General features: G+C 34.1%; 1 protein-coding gene across 9 annotated transcripts in view; it reads right to left on the bottom strand.

The window, feature by feature from the left end:
• dlg1 (MAGUK family member discs large 1) overlaps positions 1–18,974 on the bottom strand; it is a 339,004-nt gene that overhangs the window by 88,891 nt on the left and 231,139 nt on the right. For 8 of the 9 annotated variants that reach the window (XM_085484643.1, XM_085484642.1, XM_085484645.1 and 5 more), the window contains one exon: positions 1,612–1,647. The exons of the other annotated variant lie outside the window; for it this stretch is intronic. In XM_085484643.1, coding sequence (XP_085340769.1) covers positions 1,612–1,647 — 36 coding nt within the window. The remainder of the gene's footprint in view (positions 1–1,611; positions 1,648–18,974) is intronic. 9 annotated transcript variants of the gene reach the window in all.

Raw genomic sequence — 18,974 nt, 5'->3', positions numbered from 1 at the left:
ATTTTCAAAATATAATAACATATTTTTTAGTTGATTCATGTTTTACGAAATTATTACATTTACTACTTTCGAAATTTTTGAATTCTTCAGTTTTGATATTCTGATACTTATAAACAGATTAATATTTAATTCTATATTAATTAATAAAATCATATTAAGCTTGCCATCACTTTCATATCATCTCGATCCGTAGTCCAACATTCAAAAAAATTAAATTCCTCCACATGTTTGCCGTTTTCAAATTTTCAAACATCGACTTAGAGATGGAGTTTAGAAATTTTACACAATATTTTTACGAACATGCGTTACTTAGATTGTTATTTGGAATTAGACGAATGAAAGTTCTGATAAACTTACTCGAAAAGCGATTGGATTAGTTTCGTGGCAAATTAGACGTGACCGTCTCGAAGAAACGGAAGCGAACGAGAAGCGTAGAAGGAAGCCGCGTGCACGAAGGGAGATGACACAATTTCCTGCATACATAACGAATCGATTTTCGGAAGCTTCCGTGAACTCGAACGCTTCCGGATCTGCCGCCTACACCGATAGGGATTCGTATCCGCCTTAAAAGATCCGCGGATAATAATCGCCAAAGTTAACTAATCAAACAGTGATTAAGGAATGACATGTCGAGAACGAAATTGTTGCACGTAGATTAGAACGTACTACCAAGAGGAGAGGAATCGTTAACGCTAATGACTCAGGGGCAAATAATTATCCGTTACGTCTTCTTGCGCGTGTAATTTACGAGGAGCCGCCGCACAGTAAAGCGATATGAAACTGCAATTACATCACGATAAACTTGGAAGTACGCGCTTGTACGAGACCGTCGCGTTATCTTATTGAAACGTTTGTAATCTCATGTCTCGATTTAATCAGCTGCCGTCGTAATTCGATTTCTGAACCTTCCCTCTGTCGCGCTCGTTAACAAAACTTTTGTCTCTCGACAAACTACTCTGTACTAATACAAATTAAATGTATTTTGTCATCAAGCGTTGTATACTTATTCTGTGTAACATTTCTGATTCGATATTAATTGTGAAAAGGATAGACATCATAATATCGTATCGATGTTACTATATATATATATATATATATATATATATATTGCAAACTTTATCTGTATCGAAGACGAAACAGCTGAGCAATTTGCAGAAATGCAAATAGACGTAAACGCAAATATTGTCATCTGTGTGAATTAATAAAACGTAAATGCTTTCGATTATCGCAGACATTACCGTTCGCGTTCAGTGATATGCAAATTCGCTCAAACTCCGTGCCGAGAGAAAAATTTATACGACCGTCAAAAAATTTAAATAAGAGCATAGAAAAGCCCTCGATAGAATAATTATTACATTTTATTTTGTGAAAAGTTTCAGCAATATTATATAATAGATACAATGTTCTTAGCGAGTTAATTTTTTTTTACTGGTAGGTATATAAGTTAGCGTTGGCTGACATACTTTATCAGTCGAGTGAAACGTGTAAAGTTAAAGAGGACGCAAACTACGCGCAAGTGACGATTGCAATTCTTCTCTCGGTCGCGGCTACTCGCTAACGATCTCCTTGTCCCTGCTACTTTTTACTTTTTACTACCAACTTTCTACTTACGTGTCTCGTGTCGGCCGCGAGAAGAGGAGTGTGTGCCTGCAACAACCGAGCGTCGAGGAAATTAGAAGAGAGATCGCGTAATTTTTTGTTCTTTGATTAAAGGAGCTTCATGCTTCCGGCAAGATCATTCATCCCGCGCATCTTGCAGATTAGATTCCAAAAAATTATTAGAATACAATATCATTCCATCAAAAATATCGTTTATGCGAGAATTATGTACGAGCTTTAACATCAAAAGTTTGCATTCTGAAGCGTGTTCCTTGATGAATTTCAAGGGATGCGTAACGAATTATAACTATGAATTTATTTAACATGAAAGCTTATTTTCATGAATTAAATTTTGAATAAGCTACCCGTAAGTCATTATTATTTACTACATGTGACTCTTACTTTAACTGAAGGTTTTATTATCAATTTTTTTTAATTCATCGCAGTACACGCTTATACAATTTAATGCAAACTTTTTGTAAAATATTTTACATGCGCAAAATATATATATATTTCCGCATTAATTAATTAATTAATTAATATTTTTATTACTACGCGAATCGTTATAATTAACAAATACATTTTTTCTTGCCGGAGTGATCGGACATTTTTGGCCAGCTTTTTATAAATTACTAGGAGTGCAGCTTTAGGAATCTTGGAGAAGGTCATTTGTGGCAAACTGTACATGCTGTACAACATGCATTTGCATTCGACATGGGAATTACTCATGCAAACTTAAGTAAAAAAAATATATATATAAAGGATTTCCCTTGCCGAGGCGGTGCTTTTGTTGATTCGGCTAAACGTTTAAACTGGTAGGATTGAAATACCTCCTTCGCGATGCAAATTCCGTCTTTCTGCATACCGCGTGCTTATTAAACGCGGGGAGCTCATTAAAAGCGGAAGTTGGCAACCGCGTGTGCACGAAATTTTCCGCTTCGCATAATTATCGTGGCCGCGATAACTGAACTGTCGCGCTGCAACTGTAACGACGAACTTCACCGTCGTCGTTGCTCTGATAATGTCGCGAAATGGGAGATATTAAAATACGCGATACGTTAATAGACAGATAGAGTTTAATATATGTCTGACGTAAAACATATCAGATCGAATATGTGATGAATAAAAGCATTGCAATCGATGTCGCGTTGCAATTTCAAGCTTGTTCGTTATTCGGAAGTGCACACAAATAGAAGACTGATTTGATATTCCTCGAGTAAAATATCTGATTGACGCATTCTATCGCGAGCAAAGAGAAAAAGAAAAAATAGAAAAAAAAAACGTGTTCAAAGAAGGAAAATAAACACGTCACTGTTATTCAATTAAATTCAAAACAATTTTTTGTTAAGAATTATTAATCGAGAGATAGTAAGAAAAAGTAATGACGTTTTTACGCAAGATAGTACACTGTAAAAAAATATGTAATATATTACACAAAAATATGTAAAATTACATAAATAATAAGTGTAAAATTACACGATAAATAATAGAAATTTTTCTTTTTCATTATTTATCCTGTAATTTTACATATTTTTTTTACAGTGTAATCAAGAACACACTGGGTAAGACGTTATATTACTTTTCTAAATTACATTATATAATTCATTAAATTAATGTGGGTTTCGAGGAGAAAGACATCAAATTATATTAATCGACACAGCCATTACTTTAACAATGCGCTATCTTTCCCGAAATATTCGTACCCAACAAAGGGGGAACTTTAATTTTCGTGGGTCGTCTACAGCCAAATTGAATTTCATATTTCGCTGCGTATCGTGAATCGAGCTTCTGCCACGACGTCTACTCCTAATTAATTGCTATTCAGACCTATCCCGTTATAGTGAATGCGACGAAAAAAGTTTGCCCGACAGGAAACCTCGACACGAGCGGAATCAACGCTTCCTAATTTCCCTTTCTTGCCTATGTTCTCAGCACGATACGATGATAGCCACTCTACAGTTCAGTGCGGAATCGAAAGGAGAAGCGCGTTAATGAAGACGAATCGTCACGATTAGTTCAATTGAGGAAAGTTTTTCCCGATGAATGAGCGGCGAGATCGTATGATCGCTTCAATTGATTTCAGTTAGTGTTCCGCAGAAAGATTGATAACGAATTCGTTGCACTCTAAGACGACTTACAATAGATTATAGATCATGATCAATAATTAAGGAGCTTATAATTTTGGCGAGGACAAACAATTTTGTTCTGTAAAGCGTTCATCAATCTATTATGTATCTCATATATATATATATATATATATATATATATATTTATTATAATTGTTACCGTTGCTTAAATATATCCGGAAAATACATGTTATTAAAAATTCTTGAACTGATCAATTTAACTACGTAGCATAACATTTTCTATTATACGATATCTCTCCGTCTATTGTTTCAGCGGAAGTTTCAGCTGAACGTTATGAAACATTTCGAGATTGCGAATAATAAACTTTGTTCGCAAAAGAAATATACAGAGAAAAGGGACAGGGCTGAAATAAAATACGACACTTTTTTATTTCAAAACGATGAAAAAGAGTATTCGTTTACCACTCCGGTATTTCTTCATTTTGTTTTGTATATACACAACGGTACATGTTTCCGGGGCCAAAGCGCGCCGGCCTTTTTCCACGGGAAAATCGGGAGATTGAATTTTCGCCAGCGAGTAACGGGGAATCGGGAGCGTGACGATATATATATGCACAAGGGAAACAGGTACGGGAAGACAAAGTGACAAGCGGCCAGGATGCATCGATCGCCGGAAATGCTCGTGGACGTATTACGCCGTGATTTCCGGCGGCAGCGCGAGATATCGATCGCGATATTCAGTACGCGTTCTCGAAACACATTTGCGCGCGCGTCTCCCCTTATCACCCTGAATTTTCCGTCGCAAGGGATATTGCCCATAAATCTGTCTCTCGCGAGTTAACCCGATACGTACAAACGCGGGAAAATCCTTTCTTTTTAATACATCGCAAACAAACATTTTTTTTCCTTTCTATTTTACAAATAAACGTATAATTTTTTTCCTCGCGTGTGAAAAATTTCGAAATTTCAGAACCTCCGTTAAATTCAATTCCCGCAATTGTGTGAAGTGAACCGCAAATAAAATCTACCGAAACAAAAAAAAAAATATCGTCTTCCGATTTTCCCGTTTTACAAAATAAAATTCTTCCGTTAGGATAGCGGTTAAAAACTACGTCGAAAATCTAAGTGAAAAAAATTGTGTGACAGTAAATCAAAAAAATAAAATTTCATGTTTCTGATTTTTCGAACGCTCAGTAAGTTATGTCAAAAAGATAAAAATTGTCAATATTTATAATATATGAATTTTTTAAACAATTTTTAACAATTTCAAGCTTTTTAAAACTTAAACAAAAATTAAAAACGACAAAAGGTAGAAAAATTGCAGACATTGCGTCAAACGACAGAAACAATTTGTATACCGTTGAGTTATCGATCTTGCTATCGGTCGAAGATGTTGCTGCAGACGGTACAGCACGTGCTGTAATGCCGCTAATGCATTTCGGAACACACACGATTGCATCGCCATGGCAAGGTTACATTCTTTGCTTAGGCAAAGAGAATCATTCGGATTCAGTTACACATTTACACATTTATGGAATATCGATTTTCCACGACGGACGGCGTCGTGTCGACGGGAAATTATTCATATATTCGTCGTCTGTGAGACATGCCTGAGGGTTGTCCGTGTCAAAGCCACACGAGATTGCCACATCGTTGCCACGTAGATCGATCTACGCGGACAACAAGCAAGAAGCAAAAAAAAAAAAAAAAAAAAAAAAAAAGAAGCGAATTGAAAGCAACCTCTCTCTTGTTGTCGGGCAAATTTTTAACTTTTGTACAAGACGATGCGCGCCAAGCAAAAGTTCGCGCGCGAAGTTGCGAGGGTCGAGTCTTCGCCGACCAAGTTTTTCGGACGTGAAAAGATTAAGGAGGATATTAACTTCCGAAAGAAGAGCTACACGAGAGATGTGCCGGTTATAAAGAAATAAATTTTCACGAGGTCTCGCTGTGAGTCGCGCACCGTATGACCTAAAAGAGTCCGGGACGAATGTGGAAGAGAGGAAAGGACAAAATTATGTACAATAATTTATCCTATTTGAGAAAAGGTTCAACATAGTTTGTGGATTCGAAATGCGAGCGTATCATTTTTCCAAATAGACGGTGCTATACGTATACATCCATTGGTTATCGATGTAAAAAAAAGTATAAAACGCGGATTATATATGTTAATTAAAAAAAACGCGTGGAACAATGTAAAGATGTCATTAATTAGAAGAAAAATCTCTCCTGCTCGCAAAATTGCCGGGTCATCCTCTTAAAGAACAAGAACGTCTCATGACGGATTATGACATCAACAGAGGGTCAAAGAGAAAATTTTTTCCGAGCTGCCAGCGTTACGAAGCTGAGAAATTTAATTACCCAACGTAGCACGTCACGCTACGAGGATGAAAATATTCGTCTACCCTTTCAAGCGCTTTTGGATAACTGCACAAGTGAGAGAGCTTTCGAAGCTTAAAGCAGATCGATGTGGATATGAAAAGCGGCTAGGAACGTTGTTGCAAAAAATGCGAGTTTTTATATCGTGGTAATTAACGAGGTTGAATCTATACGAAAAAGCTACGTCGCGATAAGGAACAATTTTCTCATAAATTTGTTTGCCAAAACAGTCCTTTGTTTCTTCGGACCATTAAAATTGTTTATAGATGTAATTACTGTAAAAATTTTCATACGAACGCGACTAAGCGGAGATTAATATTTTTCAAAGTGTGCCGCAAAAATTGTGGCATACATTAAGAATCGATTTTTTGTTCTTGTACCTGTTTATGACGAGCAATTTTAAATGTTGATTAAACGACGGTCTGTAATTCTATACGGTGTTAGAATCTGTTTGTTATTATCATACATTTCGCACCGTGATGTAATTTATAGATTTTAATTATGGCGTAAAGTTATAAATTATATATCAACAATGATATATGACTTAATTTTCTATAATATTATGTATATATTGACCCAATATATACTTTCTCTCTCAAACGTGAAATTTTTATTTCTAAAAATTAAAATTGAGCCAAGTAAATAAAAAAAAAAAATTATTGTTTCCTTCTTATACTTTCTGTAATGTTCGATTGTCCAACACAATCTTGATAAAATCTTACGAGATTTAAATGTAAACAATAGATATAAAATATCTTGAAGAATGTATCAATTCCAAGCTATCAATGAATCATTTTAAGGTTTCTATAAATAGTATTTATCAGCTACAAAATAATTATTTTGTGATGAAAGAGATATACATATATACATAAGTACTGTAAGAAATATGTACTATAAAGAAATTCCAGATAAATTATCGTCTTTATCTTATCAGCGTCACATTTTTGACACGACGGAATGCCATTTGCGCGAGGATAATACAAAAATGTGTCGACAATTTCATTAAAAAGAATGAAACGTGCGAAATATGTGACAAAGTAAGGTAAAGAGCTAATAATGTATTTTCCTTCTTGATAATATCTTAGCATAATTTAAAAATTTTCGATTCTTGATACAAAATGTATCGACTTGTATCCGTCTCTTTATATCCATTATCAAACAACTTTTAATTTTTAAATAATAAACTGTAATATTAAAAAAAAAAAAATAGAACGCATTTATTTTAGTAATGTATCAAAAAAGTAAATTATGTTATATTTGGGACACATTTTTCTTGTTTGTGAGTCAACCTTCTAAATTCTAAAGAATAGAGAATGGTAAGGGTCAAGGTGGCAGCGATGGATCGTCGATGGAATTCAATTATTGCTCTCATAAAATTGACCTTAAACGGAAATCATTAAATTTTGCGTTCCTGATCACGCGGTTCTCTCTTGCGATCCCTATAATTACTTAACTATTTTAGAATTTAAATCTTATGTAATTTGACAATCAACAATTCTTGTTAAGCTGTCAAATTCCTGAAATTGATATCATTATTTTCATGATAAATTGAAAAATTATTTTACTGCATTTTTTGTTAAAAGGTATATGAGAATATTTTTATATCATAATTTTATATAAAAGAAACTAATTATAAAGAAATGAAACGAGGAAAATGTTCAGGTATCTCGACGTATTTTCAAGGTCGACTATTTCTGACGAAGATACGATTCCGGGACATGTTTCGTCTCGAGGATGAAGGTCTAACTCCAAAATTACTGTCTGTGTCCGCCAGGATCGTCAAGCGTGAAGTTAGAGGGTCTATTCCGGTAAAGGATGACGGTAATCTCGCGTGTTGGGACCGCTTCACGTTGAGGATGAAACTAGTTCACTGTCAAAGGAAATGTCGCCCCATTCGCATTCCATTACCCTTCTGTTTTATCATTTCTTGAATCAGAAATTGCTTCCCCTCTTTCGTGCTCTTAAATTTACCGTTTACGAATATCCCGGTATTTTCTATTTTATTCATCATTGCGCGTCACATTAATCCCCTTTTGAAAAGGATACCAATGAAATTAAAGATATTTGATATAATCTTTAATTTTTACTAGAAATTTTTATCGACAAAATATTTTCCAAAAAGCTTTCTAAGCTTTCTAATTATTAGCATAAATTTTAAAACAGATTTTATAAAAAAAAAAAAAAAATACTGATCTGATAAAATTTATTGATCACATTTGCCTACAAACATAGATATTATACATTCTTATCGAACCAAAATATTTGTCATGCATCTATATCGCGCACAAACTGATTACATCATTCGTTTCAAAACATTCATCACGTTTTCTTTGTATCTAAGCTGTTGTCATATGCAAATGTCGAGGAAGTAGTCGAAAGAATTTAAATGCTCGGTACGACATTTGTATGTACGGAAACGGATACATGTTCACGACAGTAACGTGATTCCGACAATTTCGGGACAAATTTACAAGCGGACTTCTGAAACAATGAATGCTGAAGGAGATGGCATGAAAAGACCGGAGACTACCGATTCTGACTATTGGCTTCCGGAGCAAAAGGGAACAGGACCGGCCAGTGAAATATGTCCGAGGATACGAACGGTCGTCCATTTGTCCGCTGTCGGCTATTTTACCCCTCGCCAGCAAACCCTTCGTCCATTGCCCGCGCTGCGGGACATTCGCCATTTCTCAGCTCGGTCCAATTTAAGGAAAATGCCTGCCATGGCCACGTACCGATCCATTCGTACGGATTTGCCTCGCGTCGATACCCGCGATACTCGTGTATATGACCCGTTCACGAGATTTGCGTTTCCACTTTCTTCAAATGTGACAGTTTGACGCGCGATATAACATAGCTCACTTGACAATTGTTCCGTGGATTGTTTTGTTACGACAAACATTACTCGTTCGATCTGAATGTTCCGATTTGTTATGTTTGGCAAATCGTTTGATCCGATAAAAATGCAAATATGTGCGAAGATATAATACTTGCGAGCCTATTGGCTGACTGAAAATATTAAATTAATCAAACATAAACGGCTCTAGAGAATTAATTTTATCTTAATTTTGAATTGTCTTGATTTTATTTTATATCTTTACTATTTGTCTTTCCAAAATTATTTCAATTACAGGTTCGCCAATTCAATGTTTCATGAATATAAAACTACATATATTTTTGATCGAAATATTTTGACAGCAGACACAATATAAATAATTAATCTGTATTATCTAGAAGTCTGAACCAACATTTTCCAAATTTCTCTGATGCTGTCATACTATAAGCTCGCCGCTTCTCAAGCTGCCGGACTCTTGGAAAATACTTGTCAGAAACACGTACGAATTTGCCTCGCGATACGACAACGAAGTTCACGAACTTCGGGCATGTCGAGCACCGACCAGACTGTCTTCAAAGTATCCGCTACAAGGTGCTTAGTTTGTGCGGCAGATACTTGTGTCACACAGCCTCCCTCACAGCTTCGACAACTTGCAACAACTTCTTACTACAACTTGCACTGACTGTTAATGTATACGGCCTCGGTAAGAAATACATCGAATCCGATGTTCTTGGTCTACGAAGATAATTATCTTCGCGTATTATATTGCATATTATTTATGCCATGACGTAATTATAAACATTTGATAGATCTTAATAGAAATTATGAGAAGTCTCTTCTCCTCTTCGATTTGCACAACATTAAAAATCATTAAAATAATAATTTTTACATTTTAATTTAATTACTATTAATTAAATTTAAATTTAAATTCAACTCAACTTTTTTTGGAATTAATTAAGCATCTGTATTTAAACAGATGCTAGTTATATATGTAGCTCTATCACTGATCTAAACATAATTTGAGATTTTTTAAATTGTGCAAATTTTTAATCATTAATTATATTATTCTTCCGAATTTTACATTTATGTAGGATTTAAAAAATCCGCAGATATTAAATTACCTAGCTCTATTTAAAACCGGAGCTGCAAAAGGAAGTTCGCTTTTTTTCCGCCAGAAACAATGGACTCTGCTTCAGACTCCGTCTGCAAAATCCATCTAACGTTCTCCCTCGGGGAATAGAGATTTTTGGCGGGGCTATTTTTTCGGGCAATGGGTTCATATTTCTGTGGCGACTCTAGAGCCGCAGTGGTTAGATTACGCGCGTTAAGGCCGGGAAACTCATCGGAGACTGAAAATGGACAGTTGAACGAATGTCGGGCTTTCGATGTCGAACGAAAGCACCGACAAGTGCGGTGGCTTAACGCAGCCGACCCTTTTCATCCGCGCCATTATTCCGGACTTAAAGCTTCCCGTGACTCGACCGTGTAGCGTTATTCGTTCGCAACACAATGAGACCTGCAAGTCCGATATGATCTATAGAATGACCGCGATTAACGAGTGCACGCGGTGCTCTCGGTGTTATACGCGCAGATTTAATCGGGACATCGATAAAACCGTCCACCCTTTCCCATGTATGAGCAGTATCAAAACTATATTATTCTGTTATATTTTTTTTTATTATTCCATTTGTATCACGTCTGCACATAGTATGGGTATACAGTATTGTATACTAGATACAGTTTGTCATTTTTCCATTATACTTTCGGTGAATTTAAATCGATGATTATTTAAAACTGGAAAATTATGTTTGAGAGAAATTGGATTTAAAAAAAAAAATAGATATCGATTAATATCGATTTTTTCAACATTTTTTTGCGTGTTCAAAACTTAAATCCACTTAGAATCCGAAAAAATAAAATTTCATAGATATCAATATTTAAAATATAAATAAAAAAACGTATATGGTGGTATATATTGTAAAATATCCAAAATATATCGTGTAAATATTGACAACTTCTCTCGAAATAGTACGATTTCTCTTTTAAATCCCTTTGTGCGTTCGATTATAAATAAAATTAAATGTCGAAATGTTAAATTATCGCGAAGAGAGAAGTGGAAAAAGGAAATAAAAGCGATCAAAAGAGTAACGGCAGGTTCACGAGTTCTCGAACACGGAAAGTTCCGACGATCGAAGATAAAGGTCCCGAGTGCATTCGTGAGAGACGTAAACGAGTACGAGAGGAAGAGAGAGAGAGAGAGAGAGAGAGAGCGTCGTGTCTGTCACAAAATGTATGGCGTAAGCAGCCTACCGTGAAACACTCCATTCAATGGTGTTTGGGTACTCTCGATTGTGGGGGTGTTGGTGTTGCGCAAGTTACGCGACTTAACATTGAACGTGCGGCATACTTTGAGAGGTTTGTTAGCCAATCTTTTGTTCGACTCGCAGACAGAAAAGCTGTTCCGTGAACGTTTGTCCCGGTGATCAACCGTTACTGTACTTGACATAAATAAATCCGTGCAATTATTCGTTTAAATTTAAATAAAATTTTGCAACTTTATGCGAAGCAAAATCTCAATAAAATTGTAATTATGCTCACGTTTACGTATAAGTCTTCAAAGTAAGAAACTCCCTTAACATCTTAGTTTCTGCTAAAGCTAAAGCCTTGTTTGTGTTTCAATTAGCTCTCAGTTACATCTAAATTAGAACTAAGTTACGATCCGATTAGCTCCCTTCAAGTTTCCAATTAAGTCGCAAATAAACTCCTCTTTATATGAGAATGAAAAATGTCTCACGTAAAAATATCAATCTCGTTATTTAGTAATGGAAATTGATCGTTATTGCGTATTAAAAAAAAATTGAAAAATTGTTAATAAATATCAAAAGCAATCACGACATTCCATTTCATTTCATATATAGTCTACACAATATAATAATATTTATATACCTGTATACATATTTTTCATAAAATCTTTATATTAGCTCTTTTATATACATACACACACCAAATATTATAATCACATAATCATAAAGTACTCAAAAATAAGAAACTATAACATTGTCAGCTTGACATCAAATTGTTTAAATTATATTACCGTGAAAAAAAAATAAGTGTGCAATTAATATATGTTCAATTAATGTTAAAAAATAAACACAAAATTATAAATTGTTCACCATTAATGGTTGCTCCGCTGTTATTTGATGCCTTTACGAGCCTCTTCCTCTTTCTTTGTTATTCTTTAATGATATTCACAAGACATTCACTCGCGAAAACACGATTAATTATAATCGCGCACGTACTAATCATTAAAATACGATAATCGTCCGACATCTTGCATAGCACGTTCGACACATTTCCTAATGTCTTGTCACGATCGTGCTCCGAGAGATAATAATACATGGAGCATCTCGTACTATTATCTTCCTATTCGAGCTTCGTTGCAAGAATGACAACAAGGTGACCGGGTGTAAACAACAGCGCGTTATCGTATGTACATACATAACTCTCGAAATATAATCGAAAAATTATTTTCTGCTATTATATTAGCTATTATCAATTTGTGCAATTAATAAATTCCTAGCATTATTGCATCATAATTAGCTATTAATTCGACTCGCATAATATTATCATGATATTATCATAAATTTGATCCTGCACGTGATCTTCTGAAAAACTATTTTATATGATTTATTCGACTAAAATCTATCGCGCCGATATATGATATATTCTGGTATATTATATTATATCAGTAAATTTCTATCTTTAAATTTTAACTTGTATATATTTTTTATTTATCATAATAAAAGATAATAAATTTGCCGTAAAATATAGATATATATTTGTAACAGAAGCACAATATGTGATTTATATTGTGCGATTTTTCAATGCCAAACAAATCGTAGCTTTATGTAATCGTCTTTCGCATTCTCTTGTCGCAATATAAAAGTACACGTTGTAATGTACTGCGATTATTGTCAAACATGCTGTGTAAAATGTTAGATAATTGTCGCATTCTGATAATAATTAGCGCTTGCACGATCGTAATTAACAGTCTCATTGCGATGCTTGCTTTTAAAGAGTAAAAAGAAGAATGAGGAAACTTGAGCAAATATCAGACGATGAAAGAGCAATTATGGTCCGGGCAATTTATTTATTTATCTTATTAATTATTTTGAAATAAAATTAATTGCTCGCTTATCTTTTGCGTTAATCCAATTTAATTTTATAGTTTTATTAACGTCGAAGAGTTTTCGATGATTAAAAAAATTTGTTTCGCGAGAAGTATGTAAATTCAAAACTAAGATATTTTGAAAATAATTTGAGAAACAATTTTGTATCAAACTGATATTGTTAACTTTTTAATCTTTATCATTTTATTATTACATAATCATAGTATTCCGTGATTATAATATATGTATATGTTAATGTCTCTATAAAAATTTAATATTTCTGAAATGTATTTTATCTTCGCGCGAGAGCAATTAATAAGCAATTAACTCTGATATATTTATGTTTCTGTTTATGATTCGTTATAAATGTTTTTCGGAAATGGAGTGCTAGCTTAAACGTTAAATCAACACCCTTTTAATGTCAATTTCCTGTTAATTAGTATATATAAAAGCAATGAATTTGAAGTTAGAGCGACAATTTCACAATAAATTAACAATAAATTGTGTCATATAAATCTGAATTCTCATGTTTGCGGTGCCAGATTAACGAAGGCTAAAGTAAACGTTGCATATATTGCAGTAAGATATAATGCATGTATAGCAACACGCGATTTATCTAGCCTCGCGTGCGTTCGGCAAGGTTACCGCTGGTGCAAGTCCTCGCTATCGACACATCACACATTTCAATTGTCGTCTGATATCCAATTACAATGAGCACGCGTGTTCGCGCGCATATACATCGCATTTGCGGATTTACGTAAGCGATGCTCTGCGGGCCACGAGCTGGAAATAACGCGAGAAGATAACGCGAACGTAACCGACAGCAACAATAAAGATCCACTTTGCCTCTTGATTGGTTGTCAATCCGCCGAGTCAATTAACGGCAAACCTGTTCGCTCTTGCTACATGTTTCCGTAAAGTATACTCGGACGAGTGCGCGGAGAACGCATTAACTGGACCGTGATAACCTTGCTCATTAAATATAGCGTGCGATGTAATTAGAGAAAATATACGTCATAGATTTTCCATATAAAATATTGCCAAGAAAATATAAATAGGAAGATATTGATATAATAAAATAGAGAGGTAATAAAAAAAGTTCTTTGATATTAAATAGTAAGAGAAATGTCAGTTTGAGAGTTTAAGCCTATATATAGTTACAGATGCACTATTATAATTAACTATAATAATTATAAGTATTATTTTAGACACATTAAAAAGGACCAAGTATGTCAGAAAGCTTCGATTCAATTCGAATCTTTCTTGTATGCTTCAGAAGAGTTGTATAAATTACAGAATAATATTACCTAAATAGATCTGACACACCAATATATTAATAAAGTTCACAGAGAAAGAGAGACATGAATAAATTGACAATAATTTGTACTATAGTGGAAATGTTTGAAAGATCGATCGTACGAACCATCTTTTGCATATTATCAACGTTCCATGCATGATTCATTGACTCGATTTCGTTCATCATTTTGTTGTAATTCATCATTTAATCTGACACAACAACAAATCGCCTGGCCAGTTGATAAAAAAATCGAGCGATTCGTTTAGAGATGTCGCGTAAGCGTCCGTGGACAAGTCATTTCGTGCAAACAACGATACAGAATGTGTGTGCGTATGTGTGTGAATATCGGCTTACGAACATTGTGTCTCGGAATGCAACGTCGAGCGTTTGTTGGCTGACGGTGGTGGTTTGCGAGAGACTCGGGGGAGAGTTCGCGTTGACTTAGAGTTGACTTAGGATTCTCAAAGCGACTTGGACCGTGTCGGGATCAGGCGCCAATGTAAATCTACACTGTGCGGTGCTCGATAAAGCCAGTTAACGCGCGTCGCGAATTTTCCTAAGAATAATAAATTGTCGTCTTTCGCACAGAGCGATTCGAAAATAAAAAAGCACGATCAATTGCATATTACGTAAAAAAAAAATTAACGATTAGACTTGTCGTCTATTTCCTGATATTAGAATATTCGATAGTTATTATTATTCAATTATGTAAGAGCACAAGTATCAGGATTAATAATAAAACAATCAAATTTATTGAATAAAATTTTTTATCAAATTGAGTCCAAATTATTTACTGTAAAAATAAAAATTAATTGCGAGACAAATAATATCCTGAAAGTGAAAAGCAATTCTAGATAAACTCGTTCAGTTTCTAGATAAACTCGATTTTTCTAATATATGAAAATTCATTATAATTCGGATATTATTTCTATATTTCAAGTTGAATAATTACAAAGCATAATTTAGATTAAAAATTATACGAATATTTTACAGTCTAATCAATACTTCAAAAATTTATTTCCATACATTAGAATGCACTGTTATGTATTATTAAAAGTCTATTTTAATTTAATAATGATACCGATTTAGTAGATATATTTGATTAAGCTTTATTGTCTGTGATGGTATAAAATGACTATCGTAGATAAGAAAGACTATTTCAAGTTTGTCTTTTTTGATCGAAGCTTGTTCTTAACAGTGGAAAAGTCGACAGGTGTTTCTACGGTCTTGTTTATGTTCCACGATTTCTCTTTTATTTTCACACATCCGCTCCCCTTGGTCCTCTCTTTTCATACCAACCCCCTTGCTTTTGCGAAGCTATTCGACGCACTCTTATCGCATGAAGCCGGTCGTGAAGCCAGCGAGAAAAATGGTTCCGCGATTTTCCTCGCTCCCGCGTCTCTTCGGACTTCGTCGAGGCGGCGTTTTCCTTTTCCAACTGTTTTTGCGAACTGTTTTTCCTTTTAGCGCGTTGCTACTCCCCGTTTTTCCTGTGTCCGCAAAGCTTTTCTGCGACATTTCGTTTCGCGGCGCAATCATATTCCAGAGAAAAATGTAATAAATGGCTTCTATTCGTTAACTGTCATAAGGCAGGTAGGACGAAAACTTTTTCTATATCAATAAAAAAATGTGAAAAGAAATGTAAATTTCTCTCCCTCCCTTTCATGGAAGGGTAGCAGAAGAATTAAAATGATGCAAATTCAGTAACATTTTGCCCATATCTGCGCAACGTTTGTATGCAAAAATATTATTTTTGCATTATGATCGAGAGAATTACTGCGCGATGATAATGCACATGTATGCAAATATCCGATTAATTTATGTTTAATACGTATTATTTCCATAATGCACTGGTATTCATCAATAAATTTATATCGCCACACAAAACAAAAACAAATATGCAAAAATTCTTAAGTATTCATAATCCACTTCAACACAAAATTATTCAGCTCGATATGCTCGCATATATACTGAAAGAGCTATCTCACTATTAATTCAATATATAGGTAACTAATTAACTCAATATCCAACATTGCATACTGTATATAATTGGTATGCCTCCGTTTTACGAGCTATTGTTCTTATAAATCGAATAATCACAAAGGATATTCGAGGAGATATAATATATAATACTCTTTTATCTATTATTATAATATTCACCTATATACATAAGTAATCAAATTGCTCCATTTTTAAAACTTGTTAAATTAGGTTTATATTGGATTATATATTTTTTTAATTAAAATTTTATATTAATAAAGTTATAATTTTAAAATTTAACTTGTAGGTGTTGTATTAAAATATCCCAATTTCAAGATATTTTAATTTATCGCACCAAAATGGAAATTATAATAAATCATTATAAAAAATTATTTTAATAAATAACATCGATAAATAAATTTTGACAAATTACATCGTACAATAAAAAATTGGATATAGCTGATGAATCATTGGTAGTAGAATTTGTAAAGAAGGTTACGTACGCGCGGTTAAGAATAGTACAACATAAGTTACGTCTAACGCAACTTCTGCTTACATATGTAATTTATGCCTTGAACAGACACAGAACATTTTCGAAAAAATCCTCCAAGTTGAAACACGTGAGTAGTAAATACAAGGTCGCGGTATATTTTTAAATTTGTTCTGAATTAAAAATGATAGACTGTGGTTAAATATCGTGTTATTTTAGAGAAAGAAATTTAAAAAATTATTATTTATAAATTGATTGAGAAAGATCTCTCTTTATTATATACGAGAAATCAAAACTTATTAGAAATATATTAGATTTTTAATAAATATCTTATGCATGGATAAATGTCCATTGAAATGGCTAGATTTTATATTGACACGATTAATTTTTTCATTTGATTTTTCACCTTTTCGAAAACGAGTCCTTAAAATAATTTCGTACTAATCCATATGTAGTTTGAGACACAAATATTTTTGACCATGACAAGTCACCGTTGGATTAAGATTACGAAAAGCCGCTATCGAGATGTGAAAGTTCGGTTCAATAAGAAATGACTCACCGTGTCGAGATTGAATAGGCTCGAGACCTTCTTCAGAAAGCCGTCCTGAGACTTCTTCTTCCTTCTAGTAGTCATCTTACTGTCGTGTTATTGCAGATCAGCAGAAAGCTCTATTAATCCAATTAATCCCGCCGCTCAGATCGCATCGAGGCACATCATATCTTTTTTATTCTTCTCACAAAACGCACGAGAGTGCACAGCACACAAGGTAGATAGACGATCAACGTTATGAATAATGCTTGTGGTTTCGCGGACGTGAGTGCGGAGGACACGCGGAATTTATATCTATTTTATTTCTTGTAATTTACGATTGCGCATAAATTTCAGTTTAACTATATTGATTTATATCGAGACAAACAATACTCTTCTTATTAATTTGCTAAAGTTGCATTCGAACTATTATAAACATGAAATCCTCTTTCGATGTTAATTAATTATAAATTTTCTTCTAATATTGTAAAATATATATATATATATATATATATATATGCATAAAAAGACGAATTTTATTATTTCTATTTTATGAAGTTTTTTTGCAAATTATAATGCTTAAAACATTTTCGTTTCAGCAATTAGTTTTCACTAAAATATATATTATATATTATTATATTTTAGTGTACATATTTGGTTTAATATTAAAGAATCTTGGGTTCTTTAAAATTCGTGAACCCTTCCCGCGAACAGCGATGATGAAACGGTACACGCGATACTATTTACTCGTATTTCAGATCTCAAGCCCCACCAAATGTCATTCTAGCAGATGGGTATTGGGCTACGTTGTATCGTAAGGGTAAAAAAAGAAGGGATAGTCAAGGCGATGAAACTCATATGTGAGTCACATTCGCGTCTCTAATTGCTTTCACAAGTGACAGGTGTACGTACACGAGGCAAAGTATCGAATATTGGCGATTGTAATGTGAAAAATGGGGGCACATCTGCCCAAACTTGTAATTTTGTTCTATCACGCATTCTTTCCGACGGAATTCTCTGTGTCCTTCACCGCACGGACTATTGTTTACTTTGACATTGTTGAAAATCAATTACTCACATTGTTATCACGCCATCCCGCAATATCGCGCGTAATAAACGAGGATTAACTCGGTTATATAAATAGAATCGGCGAAGGATATAAAATTTTCATATGTGGCATATTTATTGAAGCTCTCTGGACGTGCGATAAGCGAAAAAATACGCCCTACGCACCTGCGCGTAATGTATCATACGAGCTCGTATAGGTGACCCAATTGATAAATCTCAGGGACGTACAACGTTTCGCTTCGGAGAATTAACCTGAATCGAGCACGTGAAATTATTTTACTACGCTCTATGCTTAACTGACAATTCGTCAGCTGTTTGATTGTCGCGTGTCGCGTGATTAAAACGGGACGCAGATGTGTTTCTCCCATATCCATCAAACAAAATACGCTTCGCGGAATCGAAAACCTGACATTGAAAAACAAGATTAATGTAAGTGATTTCAATTTAATTCTAATTAATTTCAATTTTAACCCGTATACCTGCTAGAAATCAATGTAACAGCAACTCATTTCTATATACGTTTCTCGCCTTGATTTTATAATT

The sequence above is a fragment of the Nylanderia fulva genome, unplaced genomic scaffold, assembly GCF_048542155.1.
Source record: "Nylanderia fulva isolate GAGA-0341 unplaced genomic scaffold, ASM4854215v1 Scaffold30, whole genome shotgun sequence".
NCBI classification, from domain to species: Eukaryota; Metazoa; Arthropoda; class Insecta; order Hymenoptera; family Formicidae; genus Nylanderia; species Nylanderia fulva.
Note: the sequence above shows the minus strand (reverse complement) of the source record. Positions and strands in the feature narration are given on the sequence as shown.